Genomic DNA, 20,074 nt, shown 5'->3' on the forward strand with positions numbered 1-20,074 from the left:
AGAGAGAGAGAGAGAGACAGTGTGTGAGTGAGGTAAGGGCAGAGAGAGAGGGAGACACAGAATCTGAAGCAGGCTCCAGGCTCTGAGCTGTCAGCACAGAGCCTGACATGGGGCTCCAATAATGACCCACAAGATCATGACCTGAGCCAAAGTCAGACACTCAACTGACTGAGCAGCCCAGGCACCCCTATGTGGACACGTGGTTTAGATTTGGGCACTATTTGCACAAATTTCCCATGCCCCCAGCAGCAGCTGTTCCAGGCTTGGATACTTGGATGGGCTGCTCTCTACCCACAAATGCAGAATTTGAAGGAGCTGCAGAATAGTTCAGAGAAGGTAGCGTCTGAGCTCAGACCTGAAGGGACAGTAGCTCCCAGCACTGTGGTCTTGGGAAAGGATTCCCAGAGGAAACAGCAAGGGCAGGGGCCCTGACCTTGGAACCAGCATGGTCTCTTGAGCAGAATGGGGAGGCTGGAACCGAGGTGGAAAGGTTATAGTGAAGTGAAACCATGGAACGAGGCAAGGGACCTGGCGGGCCCTGGAAGAGAGAGCTTGGATTCATTCCCACTGCAACAGAAGCCTGTGGAAATTTTAGCCTAGAGTGTGATGTGATCCAGTTTAATTCTTTAAAAGATCATTTGGTGTACTCTAAGGAAAATGGGATTGTAGCAGTGAGTATACAGGAAAAAAAAAAAAAGAAAGATGTGAATGGGAAGGAGGCTATTCTATTTCTTTATTTCTTTAAGTTTTTATTTATTTTGAGAGAGAGAGACAGAGAGCCAGGGAGGGGCAGAGAGGGAAGAAGAGAGAATCCCAAGCAAGCTCCACGTTATCAGCGCAGAGCCCATTTCAGGGCTCAGTCTCACAAACAACGAGATCTTGACCTGAGCTGAAATCAAGAGTTGGACACTTAACCGACTGAGCCACCCAGGCGCCCATTATTTTTCCGTTGCATTACTGTAAAGAACAAAACAATGTTCCTCCAAAGCAGCAAACCTTTTTGCAAACAGCCAACATTAACTTTTACCAAATCTCTGGACATCCCCTTAAATTCAGGTCACTCCTGATATAACCTCCCGTATGGACTTTCGTGCTAAGAAGGTCTACCATACCCCCGGCTTTCGTGAGTAATTACTGTGTATATTCAGAGTGTCTGGGCCTTAGTCACACACGTTTTGTAGGCACAATTGAAAAGTATTTTTTTTTTTACCATCGAGACTTCCTCTTTCTGAAAACGGTTCTGAGAAGTGGTCACGACTTGGAAACTGCATCCAAGCGGTTGGAAGATCTCATATGAAGTGAGAGATTGTAGAAAGTGGCATTTAGCTGCCCTTCCAAGTATGTGCCTTCCCACTGACTTCAGGTCTGTTGGAATCTTTAGCAGCTTGATCCCCAAACATCTTTTCTTTATCTTCATGATGCCATCAAGAAAAAAAATATATGAGAGATTTTGCCTTCACGGTATTCGTTCTCCATTAAAACAACAGAGGAACCACCTCGAACAAAAACAAGGTCTGGATATCATGGAGCATGAGAAGAACCTCATGAGAAGTAGACAAAAGTAACGAAAATATCGTTGAGAATTTCCCTTAATTAACTAAAGGAAGTAGAAGTTGATACCACGAAGGGGAAGAATACTCCTGCCACAAAGTCAGAGATTTCAATGAACTATGTGAAAATCAGAAGTTCTAGAATGTAATCTTCACACATCCCCTGAAATGATGAAGACTGTAAGACTGAATGAAAAAAATCTTTTTTTAAATGATTTTACGAAGTGAAGCACTCCCCATTAAAGACTACACACATATTTAGGTCAGTAGTAGAAACAGATCATTTAGTTGGCCTTCAGAGGCTATTAGAAGTAAATCATGTTCGTGCCTCCTGGATTAGAAGAATTCTCCAATGCCCGCTACCAATTTAAACTGATCATTTCTTTTTATGGGTTGCTGAGGCTACAAAATGAAACCTTGCAGTTGTGGAAGAGTGAAAAACGAAGTGTGTTTATTCACCTAATTTTTATTCTTTAAATTTGAAATTGTGTTATTGTGTTTTTAAGAACCTCACTTTTTTTTTTTTTTTGAGTATCTGTTCATAGACGGATAGTGGAGAGAACATTATTTCAGGCTAGAATGTAAAATGTAAGCCTTCATACATAAAATCCAGCGCTGAATTTGGGATTCACAAGAGACAAGAATGACAAAAACTACATGATGCCAAAGGAGCCAAGTCTATACCGTGGGGAAAGGACAGTCTCTTCAATAAATAGTGTTGGGAAAACTGGACAGACATGTACAAAAGAATGGAAATGGACCACTTCTTACACTGGACACAAAAATTAATTCAAAGTGGATTAAAGACTTGAATGTGAGACCTGGAACCATAAAACTCCTAGAAGAAAACTAGATGGTGACCTCCGGGACATCAGTCTTGGCAATGAGTTTTTAGATCCGACTGCATTCCAAGTAAAAATAAACAGGTGGCCTTGCACCAAACTCAAAAGCTTCAGCACGGCGAAGGAAACCGTCAACATAATGAAAAAGCAACCTTCAGAATGGGAGGAAATATTTGCAAATCCTATATCTGATGACTAATATCCAAAATATACAAAAAACTCATACAACTCAATAACAAAAAATATAACAATCCGGCTAAAAAGTGGGCAAAGGATCTGAATAAACATTTTTTCCAAGGAGAGCAGACAGTGGCCAACCGGTACCTGGAAAGGTGCTCAACAACACTAGTCATCAGGAAAATGCAAATCAAAACCACAAGGAGATTCCACCTCCCACCCATTAGAATGGTTAGTATCAAAAGGACAAGAAATAACAAGTGTTAATGAGGATGTTGAACAAGGGGAACCCTCATGCACTATTGGTGGGAATGTAAACTGGTACAGCCACTATGCAAAACTGTATGGGGGTCCCTCAAAAAATTAGAAACAGAACTCCCATATGACCTAGCAACTCCACTTCTGGGTATTTATCCGAAGAAAACAAAAACATGAATGCAAAAAGATACATGCATTCTATGTTCACTGCAGCATTGTTTATAACAGCCAAGACACGGAAACAACTTAAATGTCCGTTGATGCATGAATGGATAAAGAAAACATGAGATATCTATCTATCTATCTATCTATCTATCTCGATATATTTGAGGAACATGGCCACTATTGTGATCCACTATTACCAAGAACAAATGCCTATAAAATTAGTCTTTTGTAAGAAAGAGAAGAAAGGGTAAGTCATGCTGGCAGTAGAGGACAGAATAAGAAGTTCAGAAACAGAATTGTACCAAGGTCACAGGGAGACTAATAGGAAATAATTGGCATAGAGCATAGGATGATGCCTGAGCCAGATGTTGACCTTCCATGTTCAAGTTTATCTGTGCTGCCTCTTCCTTAGTCTTCCCTACGAATGCTTTTATCTTTCACTTAGGATGTTTCTTTAATACTCCCTTTACTGCCCTGCTATCATTTTAAGAATCCTGGAACACTCATGTTCCCTTCTCTGCAGACAAAACGCTTGGAGTAATTGCTCTGAAGTCAGCCATTTGAACCTGCCCCTGAATTTCAGGCAATGTGTTGCCTCGCTGGATGAGGGAAGAGAGGGAAGGGTTGTGTTTAGGGGCTTTATTTTGCCAACCAAATGAAAAGGTGAAAGTGATTGCTTTTTGTTTAGGATTGTCAAGATGTTGTTAGGCTCTTTTGGAGAAAAGGGATATTTTGGGTAGGATAGGAAACATTTCCCAGTGGTCCTAAACTAACACTGTCACCTGCGACTCACTCAGCCTTCACATAAGTTGACCATAACCAAAAGAGGCAGAACAAGTTAACATTGGGGGCACTGACACAGATAAGCTCGAGTATCCCTAAGGCTCTGTAAGAAAGAGAATGGAGTACAGATACACCACGATCCTTTGGAAGAGAATAATGGCTCCAGTCTTACTTAATGTGCTTATTAAAGATGGTTTGATTAACTTACCCTACATACAGCAAGTAGCATTTTAGAAAATAGGACTTCTAGTCCAACTTCTTCCACTGTGTGTTTATGTAACTGTTACGGACTTCGTTTTCTTCTCAGTACAACACCCAAATTACACTGGACTGTGAAGTTCTAGTATTTGTACACAAACGTCTAATTACACACATATATAATTCACTAAAAAGCTATATGCTGCATAGTACATATTTAAACTTAAGTACAGAAGTTCTGCTATCTTGGTATAGAGTTTTCAACTTCTTTGAACTTACAAATAAGTCTTGGAGGAACAAGGCTGCATTATGTATGTATTAATATATTTCTGGAATTTGGAATAATGCATACCCACTCGAATAATTTCATATACATCAGTGGACAAATACTTATTCTGTTCTTACCATGTGCCAGAACCTGTGGGGGAGATAAATTTAAAATACACATCTCCTACCACCCTTCTTTCAAGCCTCTGGCTTTTAAATAAGCCTGTTACCATTTACAACTACTTACCTATGGGTCTTGGGATTTCATATCAAGGCTATACAACTGAACAAAAATGGACAAATAAATTGGGACTGGGGCTGAAGGGAGACCCCAGATATCATCCTTAATACGCAATATCAACTACTGTGTACCCCAGAATAGCTTTATTTTTCTTAGCTATTGGTTTTGGTAGCAAGTAACATATAATCTGAACTTATAAAATAAATTCACAATACTAAGATCATTTTTCAAAACCTCTTTTAACACACGGGAGGTGCGTCTTAGGATGTTGGCCACCAAAAATATGTGTTTTGGCGTCCCCAAGATGTCTTCCAAAAACAGTTTTAAATGATACCATGTTGTCTTATTTTGCTTCTCTGTCTCCTTGTTCACCTTGCCTATCACTGATGCAATCAGCAAATGCGTATTGAGCGTCCCTACAGTAGAAAAAGACAAAGCCTGGGGACGCTGTAGATGGGACTTCATTGGAGTCTCTGGCTTTAAGAAACATGTAATCTTGGGGCACCTGGGTGTCTCAGTTGGTTAAGCATCCAACTTCAGCTCAGGTCATGATCTCAGAGTCCATGAGTTTGAGCCCTGCCTTGGGCTCTCTGCTGACAGCACAGAGCCTGCTTCAGATCCTCTGTCTCCCTCTCTCTTTACCCCTCCCCTGCTGGTTCTCTCTCTTTCAAAATAAATAACTAAGTAAATAAATAAATAAAACTAAAAAAAACATGTGATCTGGTGGAGGGAATCAACAGATTCAGGTAAGCGTCATAATAGACATGTACCCAGCATCTACATGGAGAGAGTCCTAATTTTTAGATTCCAGGGTGTCTTCATGGAAACAGCTTTGGGGGTGTGAACTCTTTTTAGACTACAGTAGAATATTATCTGGCCTTGTATAAGAATGAAATCCTAATACTGGCCACGACACGAATGAACCTCGAGGGCATTTTACAATAAATGAAATCAGCCAGACACGCAATGAAACATAAGATGAGGTGCCCAGAATAGCCAAATACAGAGAGACAGAAAGTAGAACAGTGGTTACCAGGGGTGGGGGAAGGGAGAGATATGGAACTGTTGTGTAACGGGTACAGCGTCATTTTGGGAACGAGACGGACTTTTGTGATGGTTGCACAACAATGTGAACGTACTTTGTGCCACTGATCTGTACACGTAAAAATGGTTAGAATCGTAATTTTTCTGTTATGTATATTTTATCACAATTGAAAAAAAATCTATCATCAGTTATAGAGAATGTGACTCTGATCTCGGGCTTTTCCGTTTTATTAGTGAGGTCAGTGTTCTGTCTGTGCTCCTACCTGCCCTGCTGTGAACCAGGAATGGGCATTTTCAGGTCTTTCAGAGGAAAGGTAAAGAGTATTTTGAACCCACTTGAATCCACCGAATCCCTATGTGAATGCAGTCTGGTAATTTTATGCATACTGAAGTATAAAGAGGTCTTGGTCATGCCCCTTCCTATCTGGAATACCGTCAACATAGGAAAAGATTTGTGACAGGAATAACTCGAAGAGCACCCCTGGACTTTTCTTCTCAATAGTCAGATTCCCAGGTTGCTTCTACACAACATAAATCACCTTAAACAAAATGAATATCCCAGGCCAACTCTACACGTAGGATTCTCTCACTGAGTATCAAGGAATGTCCGAACCTCAGACGCTGTTGACCACTCTCCATCCAGCCATGACTTGTGAAATAGAATCAAGCCAAAGGAAGTTTACCTTTCTCCTGTTTTGCCGTTGATAGTATCAGGTGCACACGCTGACTCTTCCGGGCTGGTCAGCATTTCAGGACTACCACGGAAAGGCACAAAGCGAGCACCCTTCGGCTTAATCAAGTTGGGGCCGACTTCAGGGGAGGCCACTGTTAGGGGAACAGCGCAACCTAGTGGCCAGAGCACGGGCTGGTTCTCGGGAACATGGTTTTTCCAATGGCCATCCCGTACCCTTAAGACTCGCCATGTAATGGTGAAATGGAAATGAAAACAGCACTGCTTCATATTCCACAGCAGAAGGTAGAGGAAGAAGCATACAAACCACCAGAGCTTTAAAATTGTCCTGCTTGCCTTCATCTCATTCAAGAAGACATGTGTAAATCTGTATAAATAGTAACTCCACGGTTTAAAACAGAGATTCATTTACCGGAGATAAAATGTAATGGTGTAGCAGAAAGTTAATGCTTCCAAAGGAGATCGGGCCCTCACAAGATTACATTATTTTTTCGAAAAACACAACGGTTGTTACCTAGGGGAACAGCGGAAAATGAAAGTCAGGTCTCAAATGACAAATCAGAAACTCTTTTTTTTTTTTTTCTCTTTACTCTCAGAGCAGAATACAAACCAGAGAAACTTCCTTCACATTCCTTTGAGGTGGACCATGAAGACGCTGATAAGGATGAAGTAAGTAAATTACCGAAAGCTAAGTGTTTAAATCAGGAGGACAATTAGTTCCTGTCCTCCACTAGAGTATTCCACATTCTGACCAATTTTACAAGGAAGCTGCCATAGGTATTTGTGGAAGGGCTTTGAGTCCAAATGAGTCACGTTTGCTTTGAAATGGAACATGATTATTTAAGACGCGTCGAAGAGAGAAAGAGGAGGCTCATTTGTAAGTGCAGCGTCTAAGATGTGGGATTCACGAAAGGTTGCAGTCATGCCCTTGGTTCCTCTTCCACAGGATACCACCTCCCACTCATCTTCTAAGGGCGGTGGGGGAGCTGGAGGAACCGGAGTTTTCAAGTCTGGCTGGCTCTACAAGGGGAATTTCAATAGCACCGTGAACAATACCGTTACTGTTCGGGTAAGGAGACATCAAGGCTCATCTTTGTTTCTGCCAGTTCTCTGGACACCCCCCCCTTTGGTCACAGCACAGAGGAGTGTCATTTGCATCGAGTTTCTGTTTCGGGTCATATTTTATTTATGAGGAAGGAGGGCGCTGTTCCCTAGAACAGTGCCCAAGAATGTAGCGCGCCCGAAGGAATTTCAGAATTTCTAATTTCTGTACTAGCACACTGCATTTTGAACTACCTGTCTATTTCTTCCCCTTTCTTTAGTCATTCAAAAAGCGCTACTTCCAGCTGACTCAGTTGCCGGATAACTCCTACATCATGAATTTTTACAAAGATGAAAAGATATCCAAAGAGCCCAAAGGCTGCATCTTTTTGGATTCCTGTACAGGTGTGGTGCAGGTGAGTAGATATCCCTTTCCTCCTTGAGTTTTGTTTTCCCCTCTTGGATTTGTTGTTGTTGTTGTTAATTTTTTTTTTTAATTTATTTTGAGAGAGAGAGAAAATGGGGGGGAGAGGCAGAGAGAGAGAGGGAGAGAGAGAATCCCAAGCAGGCTTCGTGATGTCCGCACAGAGCCCGACGCAGGGCTCTGTTCTGCTCGGGGCTTGATCTCACGAACCACAAGATCATGACCTAAGCCGAAAATCAAGAGTTGGACCCTTAACTGACTGAGCCATCTAGGAGCGCCTCCCCTTTTGGGCTTTTTAATCAAAGAGTGTGTTCATCCAGTCATCATTCATTCAAGTGTTTATGGAGTATCTGAAATGAGTCAAAAACTGTTCTCGACTTTAGAGATCCGGTGGAAAACAACACAACCCGAGTTTCTGCTTTCACAAAACTCACTTTCAACAAAGGAAAAATAATAGAAAATACACAAAGAAAAAACATCAACGGAATGGAATCAGTGGGTGAAATCTGGAGTGAAGAAAAGAAATGGGGCTGTGGGAGGCAGAGAGACAAATGGTGAGGTTGGAAAGGAGTACCAGTGCTCCAGAAGTGAGAAAAAAAAAGCATCTTCATAGAGAAATTATTTGATCTGAAAACTAAAGAATGAGCGGGGGCAGCAAGTGCAAAGGGCCTGAGGCAAGAGCAAGTCTGGTATATTCAACGAGAAGGAGAAAATGACCACCTGTGTGGCTGCAGCATACAACGCCACTGAGCTAAAGAATTCAATAATATATAAACCGTATAGCTCGCTATGCTTCATAAATCCTATCTTTATTATTGGGTAATAATGAGGTAGTACATTGGCAGCACACATATAATCTTCTTCCTTCTAAGAGGAGGTTTCCTTCAAAGACAAGGATTACATCGATTCCCAAGAGCTTAATTTCAGAAACAGACACGGCGCTTTTAACGGACCATACTGTTCCGGAAGTTCTTCTTAGCGTGTGATTGTTCTTAGTGTGCGATGCGACATAGACCACTGTGGCAAAGGGAAGCAGAATAACTCCATAGACCTCATCTGGACATCATGCTTTCATTTATTCTTTTCGCTCTCGGGAAGTAAGGAGCCTCCTATTCCCTCTTACGTAACAATCAAAGCAACCAAACCTTACAGCAGCCTCATCTTGAATTTCACAAAAGGATGCTGGCTTGTGGAGGTTGAGGACTGTGTTTCTGGTCACCGGTCACCAGGAGCAGACCTTCTCTTCCCACTCACCTGCAGGCGTCGACGCAGCTGGCTCCAGAGCTGAGATTACGTCTTGGATTAATACCAAGGGGCACTCGGATATGTGGATGCGAAATGGAGCTCTCTCCAGTCACTTAGGCCTGGGCTTTTTCTGGATGGTCTATCTGTTAAAATCTGGAATTCCTCCAGAAAGTACTAATGCTGAACTTTAAAAGGAAAGAATTAATGAAGTGTAGCAGAGTAGTCGGCTAGAAGTGAAAGATAATTGCCTTTTAATGCAGATGCCAGCTTTCCATATGGAAAGGGCAATAAGGATCTTAATGGAGGGTGGAGATGGTTTTCTATTGTTGGCCGCAAAGGAAGCTTCGGCTTTAGAAATGTCAAGTAAAACTTCCCGCAGTAGGTGAAAGATCAACGATTACATTCTCTAGAAACTGAGCTAAAACTCTTAGGTATTTTCTTTTCCATTTTTTTCCTTCAAAGCTCGCTCTAGCAAATGCATTACCATCTTTTAGGCAGTATCACTGTAGCCCGTGCTGTATATCCAGCTCACAGAGATACGTATTACTATGACATTGCTTCTTCGGAGAATCCTATTAACTCCGTGTTGAGCACGCATCTCGGTGCTCAAACCTGACCTTGACTACGGGAACTTCTCCATCACGTCTTAGACTGTACTTCAGTCTCTGCTGAAGTGGTGCCTTGGAGCTGGAGAGTGTCTTCTAGGAGAAAACAAAGTTTGGGGTTCATACAGGTCAGCGTTCAAATCCTGGTTTCACCACTTACTTTTGGAGGCTTTGAGTAAGTTACTCGGACTCTGAGCTCAGGTTCCTCATCTGTAAAAACTCAAACAACGTGCTAGCGTGGAAAAGGATCTGGGAGACCGTGTGCCTTCAGCCTTTCTTCCCTAGTCTTGTAACCAAACTAACGTGATTTCGCTCCTTGGTGAGTCACAGGTAGAAGCTACACCAGGTGAGCTATCTCACAAAAAAAAGACTTCACGCGCAGCAAATACGGAGATCGTGGTGAATAACTCCCCGAGCAAGGGTGAGTGGGATCCCTTTATTTAGGGTTAGGATGAATATTTAGAAAGGGGAACCTTGTCATCGTATGTAGGTCTAAGCATGAGGTCATACAGGTGACTTAAGGAAATATACCTATATATATACCTTGTATGTTTTAGAAATGAGGCCTGTGTTCCTCTCGGAGGAGAGATTTTAATATTGTAATGAGGTAAAGGTAATTGTTGGTTACTCTGTGGGTCACTCCATGGTCCATCTGCACTGGTGTGAGTCAGGGGTTGAGTTCAAACTGGTCTGGACCTTCTGGGCCACAGTTCTTCGCCTGGGCAGTTATTGTTTGAGGAGTAGTTTTGGTTTTTATCATGGGGTGCTGTGCCCTTCAGGCTTTTTGCCTGAGTTCAAAGGTAAGCTGGAAAGAAGAGCTTAAGGAAAAATGTGGGACGTAAGTCCCTAAGTACAAGCAAGTGAGCAGTAAAGGTCAGCGCTAGCTGGTGATAGGCTTTCCATCAGGTGCAAAGATCACAACTTTGAGAAAGACATTCCACTGGGGAAAGACCTACCTAGAAAATCTCCATTCACCTTCCTGAAATTTCTATCTAAATATTCTTCTTTATTCATTTAGTTTTTATTCACTCATGTATTCTTTCATTCAACAAACTTATTGAGTGTCTATGACATACTAGGAACTGTGCTTAGGCATTGAGAACTCCCTGCTGAAGTCAAAACCAGAGAGGAACATAGGCTCATTGTTAATGATTACACAGTGTCACAAAAGCTATCAACAACACCTGCTATTGAATGTTCTAGGAGCACAGAACAGTGATGAATGAACTCTTCTGGGTCAGCTAGCAGGATTCGCCAAGGTAGATGTTGCACCTTAGAGCACAGCTGCATTTCTATTTCACTCCCCAGTAGATGGCCATTCAAATATTCGGGAACACTACTATATCTTTGAAAGAGTTTAGCCCTATACCCCTTCATTTCTATTCCTATTTATCAAGAACTTGTAGCCCTTTGGGGAGGGAGGACCTCCAACTTCTTGAGATCACTGGGAAGATAGATGTCTGGGTTATGTACCACCTTGTGTCTGGATCCTGGTTCTTACATATTTGCTTATGGCTGTCTCTGGCTTATGAGGTCTTACAAGTGGAAAGAAGATTCTCAAATAAGATGCAAGTTTAGTCATTGCTCTCCCAAGCTCTCAGGTACAAAATGTGCCTGAAGACGAAACATGTACACACAGGATCACAGAACAAATGAATAATAGAATGAGTCAGACCTGTTTTGTCAAGAATCATTATCGGTTTCTCTTGAATAAAACAGAAAAAAGGAACAAAAACTTTACCTCAGAAGTGATACCCACCTCCTGGCATTCTTAGGAAGTCCAAGCTCCTAACAGTCTTCTGTGAACAAGCCATTTTGGTTGCTTCATTCAGACCCAATCTATGTCATTGTGTTTTTCTAAGAATAATCGTTGGAATTCTTAGAAATATATTTCAAGGGTGACATCAAGCAGAAGGAAACTCCTACCCAAGTTTCTCAGAGATTTGTGGTAATATTTACGGTTGGAAATTTTTTAGATCTTGATTAAAAAAAAAATTGACAATAGTTTCCATTTTGTACTATAATCAAATAGTGACATTAGATGTGTTTTATACCCCATGCACTCCCAATCTGGAACAGAACTTCTGGTTTTTGCTGCTTCAGTTTCGATCTGGGGCCAAGGGACATCTAGGCCTGTATTATCCCATCTGATTCCTTCAGGGTCTTCTTATTCATTCATCCATTGGCCCATCCATCCATCTATTCAAGATCTTGCCACTGTGGAAGAGAATGAATAGTCCAAGCATCCCGTCTTCTAGGGTTCCCACCGCAACATTAATAATGAGCGATGTCACTTTATGCAGGCGTAAATGGGGGGTGGGGGGCCAAACGCTGTTTATTTCCTCCTCGGGGCCGAATCTACCACCTTGTGGACATGGGTTCCAAGACCGTGGCCTCACGTGCTTAACTGAAGTCTAGAAACTTGGATACATTCTGCAGCTCAGGAAGCCCACCACCTGAAGGAAGTGGGGCCAGGTGTGAGACAGCAGGGAGCAGCTTGGAGTGTGCATGCCCACAGAAACGTAGTTAAATTCGGAGGGGAAAACTGCCAAGGAAAACAAATCTAGAAACTAAATCTGACCTATAAACTTCACATTAGCAAACTCTGGCTCTAAAGAATCTCATTTCCGGGGCGCCTAGGTGGCTCGGTTGGTTAAGCATCTGACTCTGGATTTCAGCTCAGGTCGCCATCTCAAGGTTCTTGAGATTAAGCCCCCGGTGGGGCTCTGCTCTGACAACAGGAGCCTGCTGGAGCTTCTCTCTCTTCCCATCTCTCCGCGCCTCCCCTGCTTGCACACACGTGTGCGCGTGCTCTCTCTCAAAATAAATAAACTTCCATAAATAAATAAATAAATAAATAAAATCTCATTTCCAATGATAACAATAAAAACCAGAATGACACTGTACTTTTATCTGATACATTATGTGGCACCAGTTGATGGAACGCGCATCATTATTGTCCCAGTTTATTAAAATAAAACTCAGGGAGATAGAGTGGCTTTCCCAAATCACAGAGCTAATAAATGGCAAAAATAGGTTTGAAGTGGAGGGATGTCCAAAACTACAGGAAGATGCCCAAGGAAATAAGCTGATAATCATACATCCTATGGGCATGCCTGCACATATTCATACATCTATCCTGCATAAGCCACATGGATGGAAGAAGTACTACAAAGATATGCTCATGCGTAGCTTTAAGCAGTGGGTTTTAGGGGGAGGATTTATTTCAGCAAACATATATTGAAAACTTAGTTATGCTAGGCTTTGTGGGAAAGCCAAATATGAGTCAAATGTGGCTTCTGTCTTCAAAGAACTCCCAGCCTGTGGGGCGATGCGTAGAAAGAAAAAATAAATGGAGCACATGCAAAGAAAATGAGTGGCACATCTCAAGCAATAGGTTCTGATGACATAATGTAAGACTATCATATAACATATAAGATATATAAGATACAGAATATATCACTGCTTGAGACTTTATTGTACTTTACCTATAGCACATGCATAGTACGTACGCTATATTTCTGCTTAGTTGTTTACGGACACTCCATCACACTGGAATGCAAGTTCAATGAGGGCGAGTGCTTTATTTGAATGTTTTTTTATACACTGGAATGCAAGTTCAATGAGGGCGAGTGCTTTATTTGAATGTTTTTAATGCTGTGCACCTGACACACAGAAGGTACCCAGTACATTTTTGTTGAATGAAATGCACAAACAAACATACAGAGAATGGAAAGGACTACATCAATGGTAGCCACCAACCCCAGTAACCTGGATGTGATGTTGTGTATTTCTTTTGGGAACTCTTCTTTTGTTCCTGCAAAAGATGCTAGTAACGTATTAGGCACAATGGAATATTTTGTTCGGGTAACTTGCTTTGATACTCATTTCTCCATTGGCTTTGGTAGCTTTGTTGGAGTTTCTATTTCGGAACCTTTCCAGATGAGTATTGTGGAAACAGACCAGTTGGCTACAACTCATTAAACATGTCAGTTGGCATTAGGACATATTCACAGTTTCCTGCTTTTTATGAAGCTGTGTAGATGGACTGTGGTGAGCTTTAGTAAACGGAGGAGTCACGTCTGCCACAAAGGACACTGTTTTCAGGGAAACAGGAAAACTGGGAGATCGAAAAAAAAGAACATGATTATTTCCTGATTACCACTATAATGACATAACAACTGCATTTCAAGATTATTAAAATGTCCCATTGATTTTCCTATTTTTGTCCTTTCTTTTTTTTTGTGATTTTATATGCCATTATGTTAGAGATCACAGAGAAGGAGATAGAAAACCACTTAGGCATCACAGTCTTCCCCAGTGTAAGCTTCTCTATGACTGTAAGTAGTTCTGTTCCGCTCCAAATAGAAAAAGATAATTCGGTTTTTGAGAAGCTGCAGATAGAATATTTATTTCATTGATAAATACGCCCTTTGGAGAAATAAGGGCTTGTTACGGTTTGCCCACATTTTTGCAAAATATTTTTTATAAGATTGTTGACATCAGCAACCCATTTTCCAATTCACTTGAAGTAGAGTATACAGTTTGGAAAATCAAGTTTTAGTGTCTATGTTTTGTCCTGTTTTCTGTCTGGAATTCTCTGAGTTCCTTCTCCTCTGCATTTGAAAGCAGGTCGCAGTTCCATTGACTTTTAAGTCATACAATTAATGTAAGCATTTTACATGGCTTTTCATCTCCTTGTCTACATTATTTATGACATGAGATTAATTAAACAGATTCTTTACTCTGTTTGGTTTCAAGACAACACTAAGACTGGCTTGCATTTTGCTGTGTTCAGATCCTTAACAGTGTTCCAGCCAAAGCTGTGCCCTGAACTCTGAGCGTTTCGAGTTCTTTCCTCTGTATCTATTTCTTTTCCTGTTGTTTTAGGAAGGAAAACTATCTCCTTTTACGCTTGCTCAAGGCCAAGCTGTCTTTGCCCTTAGACCCTCTGTGTCAGTGCAGGCCGCATGGGTTTTTATGGACCTCCTTCATGAGACCTGCCAGAAGTGTGTGTTAGGGTGTGTGGAGGGCGTCCACTCACACCTCCTGTGGAGATTATAGCTTCTAAGAATTTGCATTCTCTTTCTTAATTTTGTTTTTATTTTTTAAAATTTACATCCCGATTAGTTAGCATCTAGTGCAACAATGATTTCAGGAGTAGGTTCCTTAGTGCCCCTCCCCCATTTAGCCCATCCCCCCCCCCCCAAAACCCCTCCAGCAACCCTCAGTTTGTTCTCCATATTTAGGAGACTCTTCTGTTTTTTCCCCCCTCCCTGTTTTTATATTATTTTTGTTTCCCTTCCCTTATGTTTATCTGTTTTGTCTCTTAAAGTCCTCATAAGAGTGAAGTCATACAATTTTTGTCTTTCTCTGACTAATTTCACTTAGCATAATACCCTCCAGTTCCATCCACGTGGTTGCCAATGGCAAGATTTCATTCTTTTTGATTGCCGAGTAATGCTCCATTGTATCTATATCCCACATCTTCTTGATCCATTCATCCATCGATGGACATTTGGGCTCTTTCCATACCTTGGCTATTGTTGATAGTGCTGCTATAAACATGGGGGTGCATGTGTCCCTTCGAAACAGCACACCTGTATCCCTTGGATAAATGCCTAGTAGTGCAATTGCTGGGTCGTAGGGTAGTTCGGTTTTTAATTTTTTGAGGAACCTCCATGCTGTTTTCCAGGGTGGCTACACCAGCTTGCATTCCCATAAGAATTTGCATTCTTAAAGAAGCTGCCTGTATGTTTGCTTTGCCCCCTAAAGTTTGGGGCCACAGCTATCTTTCTGGCAACCCCCACTGTGTTTATATTGCAGCCAAAATAGCCTCAAAATGCAGCTCTGGCGTTTTATGAGTCAAAATCATCCTGTCCTCTGCTTTCCTAGACCCCAGAGGGTCTTGAGAGAACAACAATATTCTCATATCGCAATAGCTTTCTGGTTCTCAAGAAGAGTTTTTATACCTTAAGTTTACACCTCTTCTTCAGCACATTCACACAGAATCTAAGTATGTTTATCTTCCAATTTCACATTTTTGTGATTAACTGGTTAATGCCTGTCTCCCCTGTTCAGCCAGGGCAGCTAATATGTCTGTTTTTGCACAGCACGAAATCTGTCTTTTTGAAGGAAAACCACTACTGCACTGAGTAGTGAGGATAACCAGTCAGCCTCTGCCCATATCAAGTTCATAGACTATTTAAAAAGCCAGCCAGCGAGTGAGTTATTACAAGGAGTATGGGTCAGAGCCAAGAGCGTGTCCTTGGAAGAATCTAGAAAGTGGCATTTGAGCTATGAAGTTCTACAGTGAGAATCACAGCTGGTTTTTTTAGCTAATTCTTTTTTCTCCTGAATTTTTCTTTTTCTTGAGGTGTATTTGTTACCCTTGTCTATTGTCAGCGCTTAGAGAAGCCATGACCTCCCAGGCTGTGACCAGCCCTTCGGGATGTGATTGTGCCAGGAAGGGGACAAGGAAGGGAAACAGCATTTGGTGAACATCTTTGCCCCTGATCATCTCAGTGGGTTAGAGGATAAAGAGGTTTTTTTCCTTTCTCTGCCGCTTGCTACCTGTAGAATCCCAAGCACATTTCAATTTATCTCCCAAGCATCCATGTCATTACATGTTAAATGGAATAATTCAGTCTGTCTCCCAGGGCTGTTGTGGGATGAAACAGAATAAAAACTATGCGTGCTCAGCACGGTACCTGCCATCTAGACGGCAAGTGATTAGTAAGTGTCATATTTGTGGTAGTCATCATGATGTTGTGGAAGTTGAAAGGAGGAAGCTATTTGAGGACAGTCTTCTGAGACCATCACCAAGAAAAAAGACCTTACCAGGAGGATATTACAAATTATTTTTTCTTGCCACCAGGAATAGCAATCGTGTCCCCGAAAAGAATCTTATACTTTGATATTCAGCCACAATCCCACACTATAATGTTACTCTCACCTTACGGTTCTTCTCCTATTTGCATTTTACCTGGTTGTCTTAAGCCCATAGGCCTCGCACTGTTGTAATTGTGGGTGCTCCAATGGCTTCAAAGCAGAGTTGACTAGGGGTAAGGGTTGACTACCTGTATCAGAATTAACTGAGAGTGAATTAGAGATGGGATATCTTCAATAATTCTTACAACCACTGCAGATAATATAACACTAATATCATCGCGGGCTCTATCGTTCCGCTTTGAATTTATAATTCTAATCTCATGGCGGGAATGTATAAAAGTGCCATAATAATTTGCTCTTGTATTCCCTCCAGTTTCAGTGCGCTTCTCCCATCTTGGAATAGTTCAGTGGTTTTACAGATTCCAACTTGGATGCCCCTTCCTGGAAGGCCAGCCTGAAATGGCTGCTCACCCCCGAGCCCATTTTAATTCTCTGCACAGCCCCCAATTTCTGTTTTCCAGTCTTTTGTTCATTCATTCTTCCCTATGAATGTCAGTTTCCCAAAATCAGGAGGCAATCCTATTCCCTTATAAAAGGTGAGTGTTTTGAACCCACTGGTACTAAGCCCTTCTGTGCGACAGCACAGGGTAAAGTCGTGAGTGGAACTGACCTGGTCTTCTGGAGGCAGCCATGAAGGAGGCACATGTTGGTCGAAACAAAGAAATGAAAATGAATACATATGGACTTCCAAATTGTTGTACGTGCCCTGGAAGACAAGAACCTCGTCCTGAGAAATTGGAGAAACTTCGACTGAGATCTGAAGAGTTGACTACAGGTCCCCTAAGTAGATGAGGGACAGACGTGGTGCTGAGTACGTGTGAGGTACACGTGGGGGAGGGGCTGCTTCAGGCCTTGCGGCAGCAACAGAACATGTAACCAGAGCACATTCAGGAACTAGAGCCAAGGCCTCATGGGTGCGTCACGAAAGGCAAAGTAGAGATATCGAATAAGAGAAAAGTTGGGAGGCTGATGGAAAAGCCAGAGCCAGAGAAAGGAATCGGGGTGCCCAACCATGTGGACATCCTTTAAAGCCACTGGGGTCAGATGAGAGAGAAAGGAGTCCAAGGCATGACTGAAAAGTGGTGGCTGATGAAGAAGAAAGGAGACCAGAATAGAGTGTGGTCATGGAAACCCAACACAGACAGGTTTCAAGGAGGAAGTGGAAGCCACCATGTTAATTCTACTGAAGAGTCAAGGAAGATCCGAAAAAGGAAATGTCTTGGATAATGCAGCAGCATAGAGTTTGTTAGTGACCATGGCTAGTGCTGCTCCGGGGTGTCATGGGGCCAGAAACCCAACTGGAGTGAATAGTGGACGGAACACAAGATGAGAAAGTGAAGGCAGACCCTCTAATCAACGATTTGAAGAAGTTTAGAGCGTCTTGCCACATGTGCCTGAAGGTGAAATTTTTGAGCCACCACGATCATCCAATCAACAAGAACCTAAATAAAATACATCTTAGCACCAAAAGCCCTGAAAGAAACCAAACAGAATGATTCATTCCCACCCAAATTTTGGCCTTCGTTTGGCCGATCTTCTTTATGTTACTCTCCTATAAAGGAAACACTTCGGAAGCACGACCCCCTAAAAAATGTCTCTCGCTCTCTAAGACTTATTATCTGGTGTTTTTGCTTTCTGTCTGTCTTTTTGCACCACAGAATAACAGACTAAGAAAATATGCTTTTGAATTGAAAATGAATGACCTAACCTATTTTGTGCTGGCGGCTGAAACAGAGTCCGATATGGATGAATGGATCCACACCCTGAACCGCATCCTGCAAATCAGTCCTGAGGGGCCACCTCAGGGGAGGAGGAGCACGGAGCTTGCAGATCTGGGGCTGGGTGAGAACGCACGCGCGCCCCCTTCCCTTCCTTTGCAAAATGTGACCTGTGTGTTTGGTTCATCTAATGAACCAGTTAACTGTGGTAGCTGTCAAGGCTAACTAGTTAACTGTGGTAGCTGTCAAGGCTAGCTCATCCATCCCTGAGCTCCAGAAAAGCACCCCGAAATGCTTGACTTTTACTGAATAGTGAGGATCACCACACGCAGGTATGATTTTGAGTTTACTGGCAGTGATTTGAGGCTGGAAATCATCTGTCAGCAGTACTAAAAATGTACCCATGTCTGATGGGAGGTTACCTTAGATGGGGTAGTTTGTGTTTCATAGCCTTTACTTCACTTTACTTTGATTTAATTAATTAACATGATATTATGTAAAGACAGACATGCATTACTTCCTTTTAATCGAAAGATGTCTTTCATGGATACTTCTTGACCATACTGAGATCAGCTTATATGTGACAGTTCCATAAATGTTGCACAATATTAGAGATCTTTATGAAATAAAAATATTTTTCTTCTTCCCATCCTTATTACTTCATAAAATTGTAATTGATTCTAGGCAAAGAGAGGGGAGCAAGAGCGTGGAAAGGACAAGTGATGAGACACATAGAAAAACAGGTCCATGACCACAGGAAAGCCAAGTTCACTTCCAGAGTTGGTTGTTCCTCCCGAAAGGAAAACTATTTCAAGACATTTTGTCCAGCACCATGGGATCTTAGACACCAGAGTCTTTCGATTCTAGTAGTCTAAGTATCATATTCTATAAAGTGAAAGAGGCATGGGGCAATGAGGAAGAAAACTGTTGTTGACTTTAACACAACTACTATGTACCATGGTAGGCGTTTAGCATTCATGATTTACTTAATGATAATCAACTTGAGTATTCATGTTTATAGAGTTTTAGAGAGTTTAAGTAACTGAAGCCAGAATATGGACTTGAGGTTGATGGCCAGAGAGTCAGAATATCAAAAATGTACTCACAGATAAGAAAACTTTAGTGTGCATTGATGGAGTAAGTCATGACAACCCCAAGTATAAGTGTGGTATTATAAGGGTCAAGAGTTCTTACGCACATAGGGTGGTGTCATGGAAAGAATCCCAAAATGACCATCAGGAGGTCTGATTTCCAGGCCTCGATCTTGTAACAATATAGAGTCCTGGAGGCAGGATACAACGAAGACATCTGCTCACCTGCATCCATCCCACATCCGGTCTTGATATGCCACAGCCTGGAGAGATGTGTGATTCATGAGTATTACTTATTAACCTGTCTTGGTGTATCTTTTCAAGATTCGCTGGATAATTCTGTAACTTGTGAAAGCACACCAGAGGAAACAGAGTCTTCAGAGAACAGCCTACACCCAGACTTCGCAAAAGTAATAAAGCTGACATTTTACTATGCAAATAAATTTGAATAACTTATTAGTTATTGTTTTCATGGAAAAGATGGAAATGCTGTATTTTAAAATTTAAACTAAGAAATGCAACACTCAAAAAACAAAAGCATGTTGTGATCGGATTTGCTGCGTGTTAATGGATGATATTAAAAGAGTGATGATACTAAGGGGCAATTTCTTGGCCATGTGGAGGGGGCCAGGCTGTAAGTATTTGGATAGTTGGTTACCGAGAGCTAACACAGTTTTCTCTGCAGTACCTCACAGAAACTGAAGAGACTGTCAAAACAACTCGAAATACGGAGAGGTTAAATCTGTTCTCGCTGGATCCAGATATAGATGTAAGTCGAAATTC

At 41.8% G+C, this 20,074-nt stretch overlaps 1 protein-coding gene across 11 annotated transcripts in view; it reads left to right on the forward strand.

Annotated features, from left to right (window-relative positions):
* DOCK10 (dedicator of cytokinesis 10) overlaps positions 1 to 20,074 on the forward strand; it is a 266,571-nt gene that overhangs the window by 146,317 nt on the left and 100,180 nt on the right. For all 11 annotated transcript variants that reach the window (XM_078450838.2, XM_078450840.2, XM_078450839.2 and 8 more), the window contains exons 5-10: positions 6,813 to 6,885; positions 7,163 to 7,285; positions 7,539 to 7,673; positions 18,141 to 18,324; positions 19,616 to 19,701; positions 19,977 to 20,060. In XM_078450838.2, coding sequence (XP_078306964.1) covers positions 6,813 to 6,885; positions 7,163 to 7,285; positions 7,539 to 7,673; positions 18,141 to 18,324; positions 19,616 to 19,701; positions 19,977 to 20,060 — 685 coding nt within the window. The remainder of the gene's footprint in view (positions 1 to 6,812; positions 6,886 to 7,162; positions 7,286 to 7,538; positions 7,674 to 18,140; positions 18,325 to 19,615; positions 19,702 to 19,976; positions 20,061 to 20,074) is intronic.

This window comes from Panthera onca, chromosome C1 (assembly GCF_046562875.1).
Source record: "Panthera onca isolate mPanOnc1 chromosome C1, mPanOnc1 haplotype 2, whole genome shotgun sequence".
Classification (NCBI taxonomy): Eukaryota; Metazoa; Chordata; class Mammalia; order Carnivora; family Felidae; genus Panthera; species Panthera onca.